This window comes from Pleurodeles waltl, chromosome 4_1, assembly GCF_031143425.1.
Source record: "Pleurodeles waltl isolate 20211129_DDA chromosome 4_1, aPleWal1.hap1.20221129, whole genome shotgun sequence".
Classification (NCBI taxonomy): domain Eukaryota; kingdom Metazoa; phylum Chordata; class Amphibia; order Caudata; family Salamandridae; genus Pleurodeles; species Pleurodeles waltl.
The window spans coordinates 372,508,426-372,531,095 of NC_090442.1; the positions used below are offsets into that span (position 1 = coordinate 372,508,426).

General features: G+C 43.9%; 1 protein-coding gene across 4 annotated transcripts in view; it reads right to left on the reverse strand.

Moving 5' to 3' along the window:
* ABCC9 (ATP binding cassette subfamily C member 9) overlaps window positions 1-22,670 on the reverse strand; it is an 843,291-nt gene that overhangs the window by 490,552 nt on the left and 330,069 nt on the right. For all 4 annotated transcript variants that reach the window (XM_069228541.1, XM_069228540.1, XM_069228543.1 and 1 more), the window contains 2 exons: window positions 17,913-18,038; window positions 16,601-16,697 (listed from right to left, as the gene is read on the reverse strand). In XM_069228541.1, the coding sequence (XP_069084642.1) occupies window positions 16,601-16,697; window positions 17,913-18,038 (223 nt within the window). The remainder of the gene's footprint in view (window positions 1-16,600; window positions 16,698-17,912; window positions 18,039-22,670) is intronic.

Below are 22,670 nucleotides of genomic sequence, written 5' to 3' on the forward strand. Positions count from 1 at the left end.
CTGAATGTGCCATATTAACCAAGCGTTTCTTAAGATGAGCAACATTTTCAGGCTTTAAGAGCACATATGACATGTTTCAAACCAATCTCTCATTTTGGTATCTAATGTCACGGGTGGATTACCTGCATGCCACAAGCCTTGGCTTTTATGCAGTCCCTCACAACAGCTTAGGTTGCACCTGTGAAAGAGTGGTTAACTTGTATTACCATTGTAAATGAGTATGTTTTTGTCCAGCACATGGACAAACTCACCAATCAGTAGAGAATCACTTTGTACATAAAATAGCCAGGCCTGTTGGTCCTGCTCATTCTTGCATTTTATTAAGAGAACAGCAAGCAGAGAGACACTACTTTCCTTTTTCATCACTGTTAGAAATGGAGTCTCCAGTTGGCAGTAGTTTGCACCTTGTCAAAGTAAAGACCCTCACTCTAGTCAGGGTAAGGGAGCCACACAACTAAGATAACCTCTGCTCACTCCCTTGATAGCTTGGCACGAGCAGTCAGGCTTATCTCACAGGTAATGTGTAAAGTATTTGTACACATACACAGTAATACAGTAAAAACACCACAAAAGTACTCTGCACCAGTTTAGAAAAATAGGCAATATTTATATGATTAAAACAAGACCAAAACAACAAATATCCAACATACACAAGCAAAGATACGCATTTTCAAAGATTAAAACTTAGTATAGCACTTAGAAACACAATAGTTCCAACTGGGGCTATCACAACATCTTGAAATAGTCATTTCCAACAGTCCAATGCCACTTACGAGGGAGTTGCATGGACCCCGATTACAGTACCTTGGAAAACGATGAGGAAACAAGGATCTTGCATGGAGTAAGGGAGGTGCGGTGTTGCTAGAGCCGGTGCGGCATTAGTTCCTTACTGCCACCGGGAAGGTGAGGAGTTGGTTCCTTACTGAAAGGCAGGGGTTCTCACAGTTGCAGGGGAGGTGATGTGACATTAGCAACTAGGCGTTGGTTCCTTACGACAAGGTGGGGTCGATGAATCCAGTAGGTGAAGACGAAAGGCTTAGACTTTGCGGTGTCACGAGCACACCACAGGGCCACAGGTGCTGCGGTGGAGTCGGAATCAGGTGCCATGGATGTTGGTGACACGGCGCTCTGGGCTCGTGCTGTGGCAGGACTTCTGAGGTGTTGCAGCGGTGTCTGGCCCACAGTTGCGGTCATTGCACTCAGCAGGGAACACGGCTCCCGTGCAGGTAGCGGCATTGGGGACAGGGAGCGGCACCGGTTCTGAAGTCGTTCTGGAGGTCAATGCACTTTTTTCTTCCTTGTTACACCTGGACTCACTCCCAAGGGCCCAGGAATTGGATTTGGAACCACTTGGCAAGTCAGGACTCTATGCAAGAGAGCCCAGGTGCTGGTAGGTAAAGTCTTTGATCTCCCTGAGAATTCTTAACAGGAGACAAGCTCAGTACAAGCTCTTGTAGAACCTTTGGAAGCAGGATGTAGAAAGCCAAGTCCAGTCCTTTCAATCCCAGGACAGAAGCAGCAAGCAGCAGGCCACCACAGCAAGGCAACAGACAGAGTGGAAGTCCCTCCTACACCATCCAGCTCTTCTTTCTGGCAGCATGTCCTCAGTCCAGAAGGATTTTAACTGCGTGAGGTCAGAGGTCCAGTACATATACCTATTTCTGTTTTTGAAGTAGGCAAACTTCAAATAGAAGTCTTTGTAGTGCACAGTACCCTTCCTTTCCCTGCCCTGACCCCAGACACAATCAAGGGGGTTGGAGACTGCTTTGTGTGAGGGCAGACACAGCCCTATTCAGGTGCAAGTGTGAGCTCCACCCACCACTCTAGATCAGTAAGACCCATCAGCCTGGTGATGGACCATCAGGATATGCAGGGCACACATCAACCTTTGTGTGACTGTGTAGAGCAGAGGGGGGGCGCAGCATTAACAAGTTTAGAGACCACTGGTCTAGAGTGAATGCATAAGCAATCCAACCGTCATCCTGACCCAGACGAGCATCCAGCAGACATGCAGAGGCACAGATGGTTAAGCAAGAAAATGCCCACTTTGTAAAAGTGGTATTTTCAAACTCACAATTCATAAAACAACTTCTCCAAATGATGCATTTCTAAATTGTGAGTTCAGAGACCCAAACTCCTTATTTCTATCTTCTCCCAATGGGAAATTACACTTAATAGGTTTTTCAAGGCAATCCCCATGTTCCCCTCTGGGAGAGATAGGCCTTGCAATGGTGAAAGACAAAATTAGCAGTATTTCAATATTAGGACATGTACAACACACCAGTACATGTCCTTCTTTTACATACATTGCACCCTGGTCATGGGGATGCCTTGGGTCTACCTTATGGGTGACTTACAGGTAATAAAATGGAAGGTTTTCTGCTTAGAAAATGGGTGCACTTGTCAGGTCGAACTGCCAGTTTAACAATGCACACAAGAACACTGCAGTGGCACGTCTGAGACATGTTTACAGGGCTACTCGTGTGGGTGGGACAGTCAGTGCTACAGACCCACTAGAAGCATTTGATTTACAGGCCCTGGGCACACGTAGTGCACTTTACGAGAGACATACTAGTAAATCAAATATGCCAACCATGGAGAAAATAATCACCAATACAATTTACAAGGGAACACTTGCACTTTAGCACTGGTCAGCAGTGGTAAAGTACCCAGGGTTCTAAAGCCAGCAAAAATTAAATTCAGCACAGGATCAAAAACAAGAGGTCAGAAGCAAAAAGGCAGGGAGAAACCATGCCAAGAGCTGACAGTCACTATCCTACTATACCTATTGTTAGAAATGGGGTCACTAGTTGGCATAGGTATACAGCCTTGGCCAAGTAGGGACCACAATGGACTACAATCCTAGTCAGGGTAAGTCACACACAATCCAAATGATCCTGTACCCACCTTCTGGTAGTGTGGCACTGAGCAGTAAGGCTTAACTTAGAAGGCAATGTGTAAAGTATTTGTGCAGTAAATCATACAGTAACACAGGGAAAACACCACAGAAAGACACCACATAGGTTTAGGAAAATAGATAATATTTATCTGAATAAAATAAGGTCAAATGATGAAAAGCAAATTTACATAAGCAGAGATATGGATTTTTAAAGATTAAATCCAACTAAAGCAATTCGAAAACACAATAGCTCCAACTGGGGCTATCACGGAGTCATTGACGGAGTCGTCCCCAACAATCCAACTCCAATGGTACCAGTCACGGAGGCACACAGACCCCCAGGTACAGTACCTTTGGAAAACGAAGAACAAGGACGTCACACAGAGTCGGAGAGGGGCATCGCTGGAGTTGGTGCAGCATCAGTCCCTTACGGAGTCCGAGGAGATGAGGCATCGGAGACCGGAGGAGTTGATGCGCCGTCGCCTGCAATGCGTCGATCCTTTGTGACCCAGCGGGGTAGCTGGTTCTGGTCCATCAGGAAGTGAGGTATTGACTTTGCAATGTCGCGATGACACTGAGTGAAGTCAGCGGAGTTGTGGCAACGTTGGACTTGTGTTGCCGACCGGAGTCATTGTGTGCAGCGATGTCCACAGAACAGGAGCAGGCTGCAGCGTCACTGAAGTCGTTCCGGCGTCGCTGAAGTCAGAAAATAGCAGAAAGCTAGAAGTCTTTTTGGCCCTGAGACTTCAGAAAACAGGAGGCACACTCAATCCAAGCCCCTGGAGAGCATATCTCAGCAAAGTCAGAGGCCAGTAGGGCAGCAGGGCAACAGCAGGGCATCAGTCCTTCTCAGCAAAGCAGTCCAGATGAGTCCTTTGGGCAGCCAGGCAGTTCCTCTTGACAGGTTGCAGGTTCAGGTCCAGAAGTGTCTGAGTTGGTGGGGTCAGGGACCCTGTTTATCTACCCAAAATGCCTTTGAAGTGGGGGAGACTTCAAAGAGTGGTACAGGTCTGTCTGCCAAGGACCCAGTACCCCTACTGGGACCCTGGCAGGTTTGGCAGTCCATTGTGTGAGGGCAGGCCACTAGCCTTTGAAATGTAAGTGTCAGGCCCTCCACTTTTCCAGCCCAGGACAACCCATTCAGTATGCAGATGAGTGCAGGTGTCACTGAGTATCCTGTGTTTGTAGTTGTCTCAGTGAAATGCACAAGGGAGCTGTCAACCAGCCCAGCGCAGACATTGATTGGAGACAGCCTGGAAGGCACAGATTGATTTTAAGTGCAGAGAAATGCTCACTTTCTAAAAGTGGCATTTCTAAAATAGTAACATAAAATCCAACCTCACCAATAAGCAGGATTTTCTATCACCATTCTGGCCATACTAAATATGACCTGGTTACCCCTTTCTGATCAGGTCTACCACTCACACAGTATATTATTGTAGCCCTAATGCTACCCTAGGAAAGGAGAAGGCCTCAGAGTAGTAGAACTGAATTTGGGAGTTTTCCGCCACCATGACATATAAAATACACAAGTACATGTCCTGCCTTTTAACTACCTAGCACCCTGCCCTATGTGTTATCTAGCCTACCATAGGGGTGACTTACATGTAGAAAAAGGGGAGTTTAAGGTTTGGCAAGTACTTTTAAATGCCAAGTTGAAGTGGCAGTGAGACTGCACACACAGGCCATGCAATGTCAGGCCTGAGACATGGTTAAGGGGCTACTTATGTGGGTGGCACAACCAGTGCTGCAGGCCCTCTAGTAGCATTCAATTTACAGGTCCTGGGCACAGGTTCTGCACTTTACTAGGGACTTACAAGTACATCAAAAATGCCAATTGGGGATGAACCAATGCTACTATGTTTAAGGGAGAGAGCATATGCACTTTAGCACTGGTTAGCAGTTGTAAAGTGCACAGAATCCTAATTTACAGGCCCTGGCACCTCTAGTGCACTTTACTAGGGACTTACTAGTAAATCAAATATGCCAATCGTGGGAGGCTCTCTTTGCGTTTTGTATTGAATCATTTTCAGCAACAAATAGTTGCAGTTTACCAGTGTAGGTATCTTTTATCAAAGTGCCACAAGACGCATGCCCCTAGATCAGTGGTCTTCAAACCTTTTAATGCCGCTCCCCCCCAGTGGAAAAAAAAATAATCACCGGGCCACACCTCAGAAATGTTCACAATTATTCAATTACGTTGGCAATGTTTAAATATGTCTAGGCTTATTTAAACATTGCAGTTAAGTTATGCTACCTTTTAAAAAATGCAATACATTCTTTTACGCTTAAGACAAGGCACTGTTATCTGCATAATGCTTGTTTTGACCAGAGCCTGGGATCACTTGAGGACCCCTGCCCTAGAAGGACCTACATACTAATATTTCTCCGCATTCGGGTGATTTATTGTGGTTGGACTGGTGCTTGGAATATGCTTGGATTGACAGTATTGGAGGTGAGCACAAGTAATTCTCTTTGCCCAGTGACAATTTTTGCAATATGGGCAAATGCCAGCACGTGGCTGAGAGATTGATGGTTTGTGGTTTTGTTTATGGCGTTTCTTCGGATGACACACTAAAGATGAGAAACCCTGATTGGTTCAAGGCTTGCCACGGGTAACATTTCTGTTGCCTAGATTGCAGACAGCACGATGCAACCATTCATCATGCATAACTAGTAACACACTATTGCTGTGCACGGTGAATCTCCCATTTGTAGTTACTTATTAGGCTGGGGAATTTTCAGTGTGGAAATGGCATTGGACATGGTGTATGGGTGTACTGTGCGTTCGGTGCAGTGGTTGTCTTTGTGATGCTGCTACCATAGGTTGTGGACTTGCAGTGCCATCTTGCGATGCCTGAGGACATGCAAGCAGACTAGAAGTAGGACATGTACCTGCTTTCTGAACTTGTGAAAGCATTGTAGTTGGCGTTTTAAAATGTGCTTGGTCCTCCATCCAGTCAGGTTCTGTTGCACTGATGGTGAATTTTGTTCTTGGTGGGAAAGATACAATGCCCTGCTGTCTTAAATGTAATCGGAACCTATTCTGTGACATTTGTACTAGGTAGAGTGGCCGGTGTTTGGATAGTTGATGTATGGTTTCTTTCCGCACTGTACCTCACACTATTTGGGTCTGCCCAGCCTAAGCAGAGGCCAGGTTCAAGAAGTAAACTGCACAGAAATCCCACACTTTTGCACATGCCTGATGCATGTGGCTAAAGGCGCTGAGCACGTGCTAATTAGTGTGCATTGTGTGCCTCATACCTGACAGATGCTGAGAGCCGGCCATTCTGCGCCACATATGATTACTACAGAGTGTGGCCTGTAAAGCAGTAAGCAGATTGCAGTCTGTCAAACACTGACAACCTGTTAAGGCTGCATCCAGTACAATATATAATACTTTTCAAAGTTCTAGTTAAATGTAGGGTAGACAAATGTAAATGATAGTCTGCCGGAAGAAGAAATGCACAGAAAGATTTTCTTATTTCATAATCCTAACATAATTCCAATGTACACCAGTCCTCTGCAGACTCTAATGCTCTATTTAACTGTTAGGGAAATAAACAACAAATGTTACAGATGCAGAACTTTCAGCAAAAACAAACATGTGCTTTTTTGTCCTGTCACAGGCTTCATACTGCCAAGACACGCCATAACCTCTTGGCCCTCTTCACAAACAGTAACACTTTCCTAATGCGATGATGTAATCAAAAACATTCAAAATGTTCTCAATTTGGCATCCATGCAAAATCCCGAAACAGGAAGTGTTACTATGTCAATAATCTTAAAAACCTGTCAAATGTCACCCTTCTCAAAAAATTGTAAAGCTCTCACAGAGTAGTGGTCTTATCAAGCCACTGCCAGATAATGTCACCAATATTGTGCATTCAGCGTGACATTTGAAGCATGTATATTACAGTATTCATAAATAAATTCGAAAAACAGCATTCTATTGCTTCAGGAAAGTCAGACAGCATCCATCCCCTTGCTTTCTCTCTGATAACTTCCCCAACACTGGTGGAACCTGCAGAAGACGTGAAGCATCGATACTAGAACAATTTGGGTAGCCTTTTTCCTAGGCATAATATTTAATTAACCCATTCGCTGCCAGGCCTTTTCCCCCTCAGGTGCCAGGCCTTTCTTTTGGCTATTTGGAGCAGTTCACGCGTAGGCCTTCATGACGTTTTGTCCACATAAGCCAAATTTGCGTCCTTTTTTCCAACATCCTAGGGATTCTAGAGGTACAGAGAGTTTGTGGGTTCCCCTGAAGGAGACCAAGAAATTAGGCAAAATACACCAAAAATGTCGTTTTTTAAAAACAAAAATGAGAAAAAGGGCTGCAGAAGAAGGCTTGTGTTTTTTTCCCCCTGAAAGTGGCATAAACAAAGGGTTTGAGGTTCTAAAATCACCAGTTTTCAAGCTTTCAGGAACAGACAGACTTGAATCAGAAAACCACATTTTTCAACAAAATTTTGGCACTTTTCTGGGACATACCCCATTTTTACTATTTTTTGTGCTTTTAAGCCTCCTTCCAGTTAGTGACAGAAATGGGTGTGATACCAGTGCTGGATCCTGGAAAGCTAAACATTTCTGAAAAGTAGACTGAATTCTAAATTAACCAAGGGGTAATTTCTGTAGATCCTATAAGGTTTTCATACAGAAGATAACAGCTGAAATGAAAAAAAATATTAAGACTGAGCTCAACAAAAACAGCCATTTTTCTCTACGTTTTACTCTGTAACTTTTTCCTGAGATGTCAGATTTCTGACAGCAATATACTGTCACGTCTGCTGGACTCTTCTGGGTGTGGGGATATATAGGGCTTGTAGGTTTATGAAGAACCCTAGGTACCCAGAGCCAATAAATGAGCTGTACCTTGCAATGGGTTTTCATTCTATACAGGGTATACAGCAATTCATTTGGTGAAATATAAAGAGTGAAAAATAGGTATCGAGAAAACCTTTGTATTTCCAAAATGCACATCTCTGAAATCTGGGGTCCCCATACTAGCAGGGCATTTCTGAAATAGACGTCTTTTTTACGCACTGTCTTACATTTGGAAGGAAAAAATGTAGAGAAAGACAAGGGGCAAGAACACTTGTCCTGCTATTCTGTATTCCCCTAAGTCTCCCAATAAAAATTGTACCTCACTTGTGTGGGTAGGCCTAACGCCCCGACAGGAAATGCAACATGGACACATCACATTTTGACATTGAAAAGTGACGTGTTTTTTGGAAAGTGCCTAGCTGTGGATTTTGATCTCTAGTATAGCCGGCACCTAGGGAAACCTACCAAACCTGTGCATTTTTGAAAACTAGACCCCATGATGGGGTGACTTGTGGGGCTTGTGAGACTTATGGGGCTCTCACCAGGTTCTGTTACCCAGAATCCTTTGCAAACCGCAAAATTTGGCCAAAAAACACTTTTTCCTCATATTTCAGTGACAGAAAGTTCTAGAATCAGAGAGGAGCCACAAATTTCCTTCCACCCAGCATTCCCCCAAGTCTCTCAATAAAAATCGTACCTCACTTGTGTGGGTAGGCCTAGTGCCTGTGACAGGAAATGCCCCAAAACACAACGTGGACACATCACATTTTCCCAAAGAAAACAGAGCTGTTTTTTGCAAAGTGCCTAGCTGTGGATTTTGGCCTATAGCTCAGCCGGCACCTAGGGAAACCTACCATTGTGCATGTTTGAAAACTAGACACCAAGTGGAATCCAATATGGGATGACCTGCGGGGCTCTCACCAGGTTATGTAACACAGAATCCTTTGCAAACTTCAAAATTTAGTCAAAGAAACACTTTTTCCTCACATTTTGGTGACAGAAAGTTCTGGGATCTAAGAGGAGCCACATATTTCCTTCCTTCCAGCATTCCCCCAAGTCTCTGGATAAAAATGGTACCTCAATAGTGTGTGTAGGCCCAGTGCCTGCAAAAGGAAATGTCCTAAAACACTATCTGGACACATCAAAACTATCAAATACAAACCTACCTGTTTTTGCAGGGGGAGGGGCACCTGCGTTTTTGGTCCTGGGCTCAGCAGCCATACAGGGAAACCTATCAAACCCAGACATTTCTGAAAACTAGACAGCTGAGGGAGTCCAGGGAGGTGTGACTTGCGTGGATCCCCCAGTGTTTTCTTACCCAGAATCCTCAGCAAACCTCAAATTTAGCTAAAAAATGACATTTTCCCACATTTCTGTGTGGGATCACCGCACCGGGACAAATTTTCTACCACCCAACGCTGCCCTCAGTGTCCCAGTAAAAATGATACCTCACTTGTGTATGTGGTCCAAGTGCCTGTGACAGGGAAAAGCGAAAAACATGCTAAAATTGAGGGGGAACCAAAGCGAGTCCAGAAGGGCAGTTTGAAAAACAAAAAAACATTTCTAGGCTGGCAAGTGGGGCAGAATTTTTATTGGTATAGATGAGACAATGCTGGTAGGAATTTTGTGGATTCCTGCTGGTTCCGGGAAGGTTCCATTACAAAAATGAGTTGGGATGGGGGCATGGCCAGGTCCATGCTGGTTGGTAGCCACCACCCCACTATTTATTGTTTTTTTAAAAATTCCCTGGCATCTAGTCGACTTTCTGCCCCCCGCACCCAGATGTGGATAGGGGTTAACTGTCCCATCTGCCCACTGGTGGGCAGAACAACTTTGGCCTCATTTCTTTGGGGTGGGGGTATGGCCATAACCCCACCTTCTTATTTTGAAAAAAAAATATTCCCTGGTCTCTGGTGGGCCTCCTGGGGCAGATGGGCCTTCCAAAAATAGGTTGATCTGCCCCAGGGAGGCAGATATGGCCAACAGTAATGTGCCCCCATGGGGAGCGACTCTTGCGCAAGGGGCTGCCCCCCCAAACAAAACACACACATACACACACACCAATCCCTAGTGCCTAAGTGGTTTCTGCCCCCCAGCGGGGGCAGATTGGCCTAATAGAAATAGGCCGATCTACCCCAACGGGAGAAAGAATGGCCTAAAATAAATTTGCTCCCCCAGGGGAGCGACCCTTGCGTGAAAGTGGCACAAAAAAAAATCCCCAGGCCTAATGGTTTCTGCCCCTCATTGGGGGCAGATCAGCCTAATAAAAATAGGACGATCTGCCCCCAAGGGTGGCAGAAATGGCCTAATATAAATTTACCCTCCAGGGGAGCGACCTTTGCCTAAAAGTCGCTCCCCTTGTGTAAAATTGACGTAAAAAAGTAAAAATCCCTGGTGTGTAGTGGTTTCTGCCCCCCTTGGGGACAGCTTGGCGTAATAAAAATAGGCCGATCTGCCCCCAAGGTGGGCAGAAGTGGCCTAAATACAATTTGCCCCCAGTGGAGTGACCCTTGTCTAAGGATCGCTTCCCAAATATAAAAAAATAAAATAAGCAAAAGAAACAAATAAATCCCTGGTGTCTAGGGGTTTCTGCCCCACCTAGGGACAGATTGGCCTAATTGCAATAGGCTGATCTGCCCCCAAAGGGGGCAGAAATGGACTAAAACAAATTCCCCCCCTTATGTAAGAGGTCACTCCCCTCATGTGAAGCTGACAAAAAAAATCCCTGGTGTATAGTGGTTTCTGCCCCTAAGGGCAGAAATGGCCTAGAGTTAATTTTGCCCCTAGAGCAGCGACCCTTGCCTAAGGCGTCGCTCCCCACATATAAAAACAAGCAACACAAAAAAAAAAAAAAAGATCCCTGGTGTCTAGGGGTTTCTGCCCCCTCTGGGGGTTGATTGGCCTAATTATAATAGGCCGATCTGCCCCGGGGGGCAGAAATGTCCTAAAAATAAATTGCCCCCTTGGGGAGCTGCCCTTGCCCGAGGGGCCCCTCCCCTTATAAGTAAACATAAAAAATAATAATTCCCTGGTGTCTAGTGGGCATTTCTGCAGCAGAAGTGCTGAAACAGACAAAAAAGGAGAGGAAAGGTCTTCCTCTCCTTTCATGCCTCTCTCACCCCCTCCACCTGATCAGAGGAGAAATGCTTTTGCATTTCTCCTCAGATCCGAGGGGTAGGCCTCTTATGAGGTCAGCGCGTGATCACGCGCTGACGTCATCAGATGCCACAGGAGGGTCAAGGGGGGGTGGGGATGGAAGGGGAAGCGATTCCACTTCCATCCATGTCCTGGGGGCGCCGAGGCGAGCTTCAAGTGGAGAGCGCTAGCGCCCCCCCCTATGAGTCGGTCCAAGGACGTAACGGTTACGTCCTTGGCACCTCAGCACCGCAGCCCAGGATGTATCCGTTACATCCTTGGCTGCAAAGGGGTTAATAAATGTTTATTATTTTAATAACCTTCACTTTATTTGTATTTTTGAGTGAAAACTACACTAACTCTTCGTAGCATCAGAGTTTTAGACAAGGGTAAAGAAGGGGTCCAGCAGCGGCAGAGGACAGATTACAATTAACTTGTGCCTAGTAAACAAAACAAATATTAGTTCTTTAAACATTGTTGTTTTGTTCATTGTTGATGCTTGCATGTTTCAGAATCTCACTGTTGTCAGGCAAGGCAGGATGAGGCCAATGATACTCCAACCCTCGCAGGGGTATTGTGAGAGTCCACCCAAAGCACAGATAAACATCTCTACTCAATTTCTTGCCACTGCCATGACAACATGATGCTCTCCTGGAGTTAAACCTGAAGTGAGTATAACTTAAATGAAGTATGTTTTGCCTTAAGCTACTGGGAAAATAGGTAAGTGCCACTACATACGTGTTGTTGCCATGTGCATGATCGTATCCCCAAGAAATGGGAAAACAATGATTGGTAGCTCAATATCATCCTCAAAGAAATGTATCACAGGATGAGGACATAATATTGGGAACTGTCTGACCTAATTTGGTATGCTATTGAAAAGGCTGAATTTCTCAGTTAACGAAACATGCAATTTCCAGTTGTGGAAGCTGACTGTTGTTTTGGAGAGTTTTGACTGGGGTAATACGTTGTTCTATTGAACATTTCAAAATTATTACAATCCTGAAAAAAATCTTCTATCTGCTTAATTGTTTCTAGTATGTATATATCCATGTGTTACCACACCCACATCTGAAGCCCAGGCTATCTGAAGAGCACTCCGCCGGGCCCAGGCTTCAATTTGTGTTCTGCTGCCAAACTAAGGCACATATTTATGTCAACAGATTATGCTAAAAGTATACATACATCTTAACTCATAGTGTAGGACTCTAGTATCTTAGCCTGGAGTGGGTCGATGGTTGTCAAGACTTTCTCAAAGTATTGTCTGAAGATGGACTAGCAGAACAAATGAAGTAGAATGAGCCAGCATGCTATGAGCAACTCTTCTTATCAATCTTTCACAACAGCTACCGCCTGAATGAGAGTACCTTTCTGCAACCAAAATCCAATCAGTAGAACTGAAGATATGCAATTTTAAAGATTTAAGTAAAAATAGAGCTTGAAAGCTGAAAGCACCAACTGTGGTTAGCTGGTCACACCCGACTGGGACAAAGTAACAAGTTGAGGCCAACCACGATAGAGTGCAGGTTGGACACATGGACCAGGTTAGCTCTGTTGACAATTGCACTTTATGTCCTTGATGTGGGGAGTTCCGACGCGGCTCGGTGGTTCCAAGGTGCAATGCAGGGTCCTGCATTGAGATGAGTCATGCAGCGATGGGTCTAATGAGTGATGCATGGCACCACATGAAGTTGCATCACACTGTGTTGGTTCTGATGAGGAGCTGTGAGGTATAGTCTGTGTTGAGTTGAGTATCGTTGCTTCTGCTGGGGAACTTTTTGGGCCACGATGCAAGGTCCTGCTTCGGGTTGCATCTGGTTGCGTCAAATCTGATGGGACTGTAGAGGCATCACTAGGGAGATTAGGACTCACAACAGGCAGAGTCCAGTTGCAGAATTTAAGACAGTTGGAGACTTTTCTGTCCCTGAGGCTCTGATCAGGAGGCCAGCCAAATAGCCCTTGCAGTCACTCTTGTGGCCCTGGGTTTAAGTTGTGGGTCCAGTCCATCTTACTCTTGCAGCCGGACAGCAGAGCAGTACCACAAGAAGGCAGGGCAGCAGAGAAGCTGGACAGTCCTTCTTGCGGCATATCGACTGGGCAGTACTTTTTGCAGCAGAGCAGCAGGGCAGCAGAGCAGTCCTTCTTCTGAGTCTTACACAGGTCCTGAAGTGATCTGAAGAGTGGGTCTCAGGGTCCCCTTTTTATTCTTGATGCCTTCTTTGACATAGGAAACGTTTCTAAAAGTCCCCCTTTTAGAAGTGCTTGGGATTTCCTTGCTCCCTGCCCTGGCTATAGGGCCAATAGACTGATTTGATGTTCTTTGTTTGTGTGAAGGCAGGGCACACCCTATTGACTTGAAAGTGGGACTGTGCCCAGCCCCTCCCCCATCCTGTCTGAGATGGTCCACCCAGGCACACCCAATCCCTGTGTTGTGTGGCTGTCTAGGGGAGGAGTATACAAAGGACAACAGCCACTCACACCTAGTCATGTGACCCAGGAACAAGCTGCAGGCACAAATAGTTAGCACAGAAAAATGCCAACTTTCTAAAAGTGTAATTTTCAAAATTGTAACTCCAAATCCAGCTTAACTACTTAGGAAGATTTTAAATTACTATTTCTCTGACACCAAACATGGCTCTTCTCCCTATCAAAAGTTAGCACTTGTTAAATGTAATTAGGTAACCCAATGTCACCCTATAAGGGGTAGGCCTCACAGTAGTGAAAAACAAATTAGTTTTTTTCACTACTGGGACATGTAAAACATAAATTTGCATGTCCAGTTTTTTAATTACAATACAACCTGCCCTATGACTGTGTAGGACCTACCCTAGGGGTGACTTATATGTATACAAATTGAGTTTTAGGCTCAGCAAACGGGTTAGTTTGCCATATCGAACTGGCAGTGTAAAACTTCTTACAGCCTGCAATGGCAGGCCTGAGACATGTTTTACAGGTGCAGTTAAGTGAGTGGCGCAAGAAGTGCTGCAGGCCCACTAGTACCATTTAATTTAGAAGCTGTGGGTTTATGGTACACCATTTTACTGGGTACTTATAACTAAATTAAATATGCCAATCAGGTTTAGACCGATTTTACCAAAATTTAGGGAGTGAGCACAAGCACTTTAGAACAGGTTAGCAGTAGCAAATTGCTAAGGCCAACGAAAACTAATTCAGCAAAAATAGGAGAGGTTAAAGAAAGGAAGACTACCCTAAGGATGACACATCTAGCAACTACCACTCCCCTGCATGAGCTATTGCTTTTTATTCCAGTGTTATCCCTATGGTCTCAGAGAGAACTATGAAGAAAGGTTTTACACTTGGTGTTTCCAATATGTGCAATATTAGACAAAGAACGTGTAAGAAGCCATTCTTCAAATGATTTAAACTGTCTTCAATAATAATATACTTCTCACTTTAGATTTAGTATTTGCAAGGGTATTAAGCATCCCCTTGATATCCACTATCATGTGCTTAGTTGTAGATCCAAACCTCGATCTTATTATCAGTGTTACATTTTAGTCTCTGTGATAATTTGAAGTTCTCAAAAAGGTGTTCTGTGCCCATTGTTTCACTTTCCAATAGCTGTAACATAATGTAACATATTGCAACATAAAAGAATAAGACATAACTCTTGATGCCATCAATCATCCACAAATGTCTTACGTTCTCTCACAAAGTGTCAATCTCTTCATTCAAGACCTCTCACAAGGGTCATCCATCTCATCACTACAGCCCTGCTCCATATTTATGGTGCATGAATTTTTTGTGTGTGTTGAGGACACCCAGCTCATTCTGACACTTGGATCACTAGAGACAAATAAAAAAGGAATTCATAAAACTGAAAATTTTATTATCGAAGAAGAAAACAAATGACAAGATGACAGAAGGAATGTTACTAGGAAGCTCCATCAGATGCAGATTATGAAGGTAAATTTGGCAACAATAAAGTTCATGAAAGAGGAACTCATATATTTCCCAAAGGAGAAGAAATTGGAAGAAGAGATATGGCCGAGGCCGGAGTGGATATGCACCCTCCACGAGAAAGAAGCAAGCAGGATAAAAATGAAGCTTCATATGTTGGTCTGGTACACTAAAACTAAAAATGAACCTTGAAATATACCAATTGCGCATTGAAATAAAAAAATTAAGCTTGAAATATAGAGATCTGGTAATGTTAGTGAAAATGAAGCTGGAAATAGAAATATCAGGCAACAGATTAAAACTGGAGCTTGAAAGTAGACGTCAGGCATTAAAACAGAACGCAAAGGGTGAAAACAGACCATGCACATTACACCTCAAAATGTTGACATCAGTCATTTATACAGACATTGACATGTAGACATTCCACATGAACCTCTTTCTAAAGAGAAAGCAACACATGAGAGCTTAACACTGCTAAAATAATTGGAACTATCCTTTTCCAAAAACTAATTTCATAATGATCAATTGTAAACAAAACATCGATTAACTGAAGTATAGGATTTAGAAAACAAGAAAAAGGGAGGCTGGTATAAGTTCTAATTTCTGTCAGTTCACAGTTGCATAAGACAATTGATGTCTAAACATCAACTTAATTTTGACCTAAGTCCAGGATTCCCTTGACCACACCAGGGTTTTATTCTTGTCAAACCAGATCCAGGCATCTGCCGTTGGTCAAGGCTCTCTTGCAACTATTATGTTCTACAAACCAATCTGCCATTAACACATTGATGAGTTAGCAGGCTACTCAAGCTTAAGAGATATGAGTGTATCGCTTCACAACTATGAGCTCTGTACTTGCTCTCAATGTGTATACTGACTATCTACAAATCCCTGTGTCAGAGCTTTTATTAATCTTGACCTTGAATACGATTTTGAGGGACAAAGTCTACAGATACAGTCCTAGTTCTTTCCCAGTGTCAACATTTCATGGTTTTCCAACAGTTCCACTATACCAGAGGAAAAAGTTTGAATGTTGTTCTTTTTCATTGCAAGCTATTAGTTTAATTAATACATTTACTCTTCAGCCTTTGACGGATTTCTAAATACATTGCGTTCAGTAAAACTTTGAAAAAGTGGGTCATCGTCCAATAGTTACCATGTCTGGACAACAGCCATCAGTTCTCATTTTCTACAACGCCAAAAAAAACCTCTGGCTAAGTAGACCACTTGATAAAAGTAAACAGAACATTGGCTTGTGCATTCCAATGCTCTTGATCAGATGAGGCTGAGCGACAGGAAGCACATGCTATACATGGTGTTGAATCTTGTGAATATTAACCATTTGCATATTTGAGATGTGTTCAAAAATGCCCTTACAACGCTGACAGCCACCGACCCAAGTCCAAGTGCATGTCCTGAGCAAGTGCGCTTCATGAAGTAGGCTACCTTTTTTGCTGAGCCGCAACCTCTAGCGAAACTATGACCCTCTGGGTGTTTAAAACCATATCCTTTTACGCAAAGTATCGAGTAACATATTTTTAAAAGGTCTAGCACACATCTTTGTCATTGTGCCAGTCCAACGAAATGTAATGTATGGTGTACCTGACAAAATGAGTGCAAATAAATGAACAGTACTTCAGCGTTTAAGACTACAGTGGTTGACGCTCTCCCTTTGAGGCCGAGTGTTGTTTCTTTCCTTTTATACAATTGTCCCTTGCCAATTAATATGTTTATGGCATTATATAGTATGTTTACATATATTCATCAATGAAGTCATCTGAATCACTACCACACAAGGTATAGAATGTAATAAAATACCTTCATCCTCATCCTCCATTTGGGCTTTTGCTTCCCTGGAATACATTGCTCTCCGGAGAGTCTTCCTTTCCATGGCTGTTTGGTCAGCTTCTGTATCCTGTAAAACAACAGTAAACAGTATTTTCAATGTTTCCAGTCAATTTGAAAATGACAGTGATGTTGACGTTGCCTTCATATTTGAAGAATATATACAGAATAATACGCTGTAAACAGGTTCCCATTGACAGTAGCCTGTTTTCAATGTCATAGAGTTTATTAAAATGCCAATGTATATATTGCAGTATTGAACAAACAGCTCTGTCAGACAATAAGGTGCTGCAAGTTCTACCATCAGTGTAAACGCTATGCTTAAGTATAAAACGTTCTAAGGTTCGTAGCAATTATTATTATTATGGGAAGACTCATATTAACTGACCTAATTTCACTGTTGCAAAAATAAACGTAGACGTATCCTGTTCAGGGCTATGCGTTTTGCACACCAGGTGAAAAGGAAAACGCTGCAATGTTTTAGTTGACCCGTTGTAGTGCAAAGACATCCTCAGGCCACGTCGCAGAAACTGTGCATTATTATTTACCCTAATTCTAGTGACAGACGGTGACATAATGTGCCCCTTGCTAGCCGTAAGAATAGACCTTGAATTGCACCCCATCCCGTTATATTTTTTTGCTCCACATCGTATTCCTTTACCAAGCTTCCTGCAAAAGAGGCAATTGTTTTTAGAAGACAGAATTTGAAATATGAATCAACAAACTCTTGATCAGGCATTAGACTATTTGATGAAAGGATATATTATGATGTATTCCCTTTTCCTAACTCTTTTCTTTTTTATTATTATTTCCGTTTACTATTCTTGCAATCTTAATGGTGGAATAATGGTAAACTAAGCTTTAGGCTGGTTTTAGTAACACTCATGCTAAGGTAAAGAGCCTTGAAGTTTGGTCATCTAGAAATCTGACACAGAATATATTTATAGGTTTCATTACTGTTGCTATGATTCTGCATTACAAAATGTGGAAATACACGTTTTTACACATTTTTATTTGAATGGTTTTAAGATTTCTGTAAAACCACGAAACAAATATAGTTGGCACCTTCCGCAGTGAAAATGCTCATTGTGTCAGATGTGCTAAAAAACTGTTTATATTAGAAAACTATCACTTCCCACACTAACACTATCCCCCCTTCCTTACTTCCCCTTTGCCTTATTACCCCAACACCTTCTGTTTTTCTCTCCTCCCTCTCTCTGTCTCTTAAAGTATTCCTATCTGTTTCACGGTCTGCAGTTCATAGGGGCAAGTGATATTGTCTTACTTTTTCCAGCTCCTGGTCTTGGCGGTTCATCAGAGTTTTCCAGTGCTCGTAGAGCTCGTTGTCTTTGTTCTGAATGTCTTTGAGTGTTCCCTCCCTCAGCACAGTTCCATCCTTCATTGCTATGATCTAGAGAACATCAAAAAGATATAATTCAACTACACAAGCTTCACAAAGTTAGACAACATTGGTTTCGTTCACCGTTTAAGCACTAACTATGGTAGTGCATCAACTTGATATCCACTCTATGTGGAGATGGGGTAAGGCAGAAAACCAAAGAACAGGAACTGCAAGAGCATACTTTCATGCCACAAGTTCATACATCCTTAATCATCATGTTTACACGCTGTGTTTATGTGTCAACTCATTTAAAAAAATACAATGAACTACAAAGCACGTGGTCATTTTAAGCGTCATACCATTTAAGCTTCTAACACGGATTACTCTGTTTTTGTACTTAAGGAAAAAAACAATATGCTTGTGTTCGCCTTTTGTGCTGTATGAGTGAACCAACTAAGAACTTGCCTTTAATTATCTACCATGAGGAAAGGTTTTAGGTCCATTGCACGCTATCATTTGCAACGTTCACCTTCCTATGACGTTCCACTGATTTTCGCCTTTTCCTCACCAATGCCCAGAGGACCTGTTAAGCTTCCTACTTTATGCCCTGGACCATAGATTTTTAGTGGTCTGCCTTTGCACATACATAAACATCGATGAGTTATTTACACAACCCACGCTCTTCACAGAACATGTATGGCAGTTTTCCAGACACCCCAGGAAGATGGCTCAGTTTCTTGCATCACCAATGGAGAATCTATTCCTCACACAGCTTCAGCAGCTCTATTCTCTACAATGCGCAGTATTTACCTCGATTACAACTCTTTAGAAAAAACGTGAAGACGTGGACCTTCCCCTACTAATTTCCAGCCAGTTTAGACAGTACAAACCACTACTAAAACTCCCTGGATGCATATTTAATTTAGATGCATATATATCAGAACATGAATCACTTGATTTAATAATAATACTGTACTCCAAATGATGACAGATAAAGAAAAGCTTTGTGATGTGGCAATTGTCTAACTTTTAGACATTGGTGGGTCCCATGGGAAAGCAGAGCACAGCCTGGTCTTCCCATAGGATTCTTTGCATGGCAGGACAGGATAAGGGGATGGGAAAAAAGTGGTATAAGAAAGGATCACAGGAAAGGGGTATTCCTCTTCCTGGGCCACCCTCGCAGCAGTAAAGGGAGCACAAAGTGTTTTAGCATTTCTAAAAAAAGAGGATACCGTAATGCGGCACTTGTTGGTGTCGTGGCTCGGGTTGGAGCAGACCATCTGCTTCCTGCTCTGTACTGAAGATATTGGTACAGGAGCAGGTGGAGGCTGTTAGGGTCACTCTGCACACCCTCAGGAAAGCAGGTAGGGCCGACCTGATCAGGCCTGGTGTGTTGGACCAGACTTGAGTAGATATGATTTGCCCCACGTGGTCAGCAACACGTGGGGTTGCTGCGGCAGTGGCCGCATGCACCTCACCTAAAGCAAATCCAGGGAAGGCGGACAGTGGGGAGCAGTGAATGCCCTGAAGCAGGAAAAATGAAGAGCGCAAAAAGACAGAGAAGCCTTTCAGTGGCAGTGCAGCATCCACGCTTGACAGCAGCTCACCCACATTTCAGCAAGAACAGAAGTAGCAGGGTCTACCTGACACAGGGAGTGAGGAAGCACTGGCAGCAGCAGTTGTGCTCCTGGGTATGAGGAGAGAGCAAGCACCAAGGTCACTGGGCAGCTGGTTGAAGAGGCCCCACTAGTTTTGTCTAGGGGGACCTGAAGCAGCTCCACTGTAATACAGCACTGGCCTACTAATTTGACAGGCAAGGCAAACGGAGTGTGACAAGATAGGTGGTTGAAGGGATCGCAGGGTCCAGGAGGCCCCAACCTGAGGGGCATGAAGGAAGTAAGGTGGAAACAAGGGCAGTGAGGCACACATTGCGAGGGTATGGGTCTGGGGTGGGGGATGGTCATCCAGGCTGTTGGAGTTTTTTACTTATGCAGGGTCATCCCCAATCTTTTGCCTCCTGCCTCCTATTTTTTCTGACCTGTTGCTGTTGGCTTTTGAACTTTGAGCCCTTTACCACTGCTAACCAGTGCTAAAGTGCATATGCTCTCTGTGTAAATTGTATTGTTGATTGGTTTATCCATGATTGGCATATTTGATTTACTAGTGAGTCCGTAGTAAAGTGCACTAGAGGTGCCAGGACCTTGAAATCAAATGCTCCTAGTAGGCCTGCAGCACTGGTTGTGCCACCCACATAAGTAGCTCTGCAATCATGTCTCAGTCCTGCCACTGCAGTGTCTGTGTGTACAGTTTTAACTATAAATTCGACTTGGCAAGTGCACCCACTTGCCAGGCCTAAACCTTCCCTCTTCTTACATGTCAGACACCCCTAATGTAGGCCCTAGGTAGTCCCAAGGGCAGGGCGCAGTGTATGGTTATTGTAGGACATATAGTAATGTGTTTTATTACACCCTGCAGGTTCAAGCACCAATAATCAAATGCGGGGGCGACACCTGGTTACACAATGCCTCACCTTGGCAAGTCCATCAAAGCAATGGAGGGCAGGTAGGGGCAGAGAAGCGCAAGGCCCTGTTGGCCCAAAGGCATATATGCCGATTAAACTGGAGCAATTGCTGCGATAGCTCCTGAGGTACCCTGACCGGGAAGTGGCACTGAGGTTGAAATGGGGTTTCAAGGAAGGTTTTTCGGTGGGCCATCAAGGACCTAGAGGCAAGACAATTTACTGTCGGCCACAACAGAAAGAAATTGGTTGAGAGGAGCACTGCAGAAAGTGATTGAGCTTGGCAGGATACTGGGCCTTTTCTATGATTGGCCGCTGCCAGATTTGATGATTTGTCCTTTAGGAGTGGTACCAAAGAAAGTGATAGGTGAACTTCGACTTATACACCACCTGTCCTGGATTGAGGGAACTTAGGTAAATGACTTTATTGAGCTGAGGCCATGCAAGTGTTATATTCCTCAGTGCATGATACTGTCAAAATGGTGCACAGGTGCAGCCGGGTGCTGAATTGGCAAAATGTGACATTGCCTGCTTTCAGGTTGTTGCCAGTTCACCTTAGTGATTTTTCACTACTGGGTATGCAGTTTGATTGCGCTATCTATGTTGACAGGGTCCTGCCCACAGGTTGTGCCATTTCGTGTGCACTATTTGAAGCATTCAGTAGTTTCTTGCAGTGGCTCCTTACGAAAGGAAGTGGTCATCGTCTTGTGTCGCAGTGCTTGAATTTCTGTTTGTGGATGAAAGGGGGGCATTGAGGCAATTTGAAAACATGAAAGAGGCTTTTTGGTGTGCCATTGGCCCCTGAAAACATGGAAGGCCCCAGCACAGTCTTGATTTCTTGGGAATTGAGTTGGATTTGCATGCACTAGTAGCAAGGCTACCAGAGGCAAGGTGAGGGAGGTGCAGGCTTTTCTGGATGTGGTGATGGCGGTTAGGAGTTTGGAGCTGAGGGCGATGCAACAGTTACATGGTTTCTTACACTTTGCATGCAGAGTAGTGCATGGAAGGACACTCTTCAGGTGTCCAGGGATGACAATGTCAGATGCGGTGCTGCTGCATCTGAGGATTTGGATTTCTATAGGGGTGAGAACCAACCTGATAGTTTGGATGCTTTTCTTGGAGGATTTCAATGGCGTTGTCTATGCTTCAGGATGAGGACACTATCTGACAAATACATATTTTCTCAGATGCAGTGGGGGCATTGGGTTTTGGTCTGTTTTGGAACAGGTGGTGGTGTGCTGAAAGATGGCCCCAGGCATGGTTTTCTGCATGGGTGCAGTATTGCCTTTTTGGAGTTTCTCCATTACTGGTGGTGATGGCTGCCTGGGGAAGTGAACTGCAGCACATGACAGTGCTTTTCCACGTGGACACAATTTCTGTGGTTGACCTGGTAAATTACCAGAAGGCACAGGACTTGAGGACTTGAATTTGTCTTAAATTGAACACTGTTTTCAAAGTAAAGCATGTGCCAGGAGTGAGCAACCGTATAGTGGATGCTTTATCTCATTCACAGTGGCAGCAGTTTTTGCAACCTGGCCCCAGGAGCAGAAGAGCACAAGACACCCTTCCCGGAAGATATTTGGGAGTGGGAAATGAAGTTGTTAGGCTGATTGAGAAGTCACTAGTGAAGACCACGAAAAGAAGTTACAAACTGGCATGGGCCGAATTTGAGTCATTTGAGGGAAGTCAAACAGGTCTGGGGTGTATGGGGCATAAGAGCATAGAGTATAAAGTGATTATTTTTGTGATGTTCTTAATTGAAAAAGGTTTGCCACCAGCCACTATAGCAGGAACATTTACAGGTTTATTATTAGGGAAAGCTTTATTGGGGTTTTGACCCGGCTAAAGATGACATTTTAGGGAAAATCTTGAAAGGGTGGAGAAAGGAGAGGTTGGGACAAAATACAGGGTTGAGGATGGCGATTACATTTGAGTTGTTATTGGACATTTTGGGTGTTTTGCTAATGTGTTGTAGAGACATTTTTGAGATGGCGATTTTTAGTTTGGGTATGGTGTGGAAGTTTCTTTGGAGCATTTAGGGTGTCGGACTTGTTGGGGTTAGGTCAGGAGTTTGATGTCTTGCATGGGGAACTAAGGATGGGAGCAGGCCAGTTGGGTATATGGCTCAGAAAATCTAAAATGGACGAGCTGGAAGGGGTAAATGGGTATAATTGAAGCAGGGT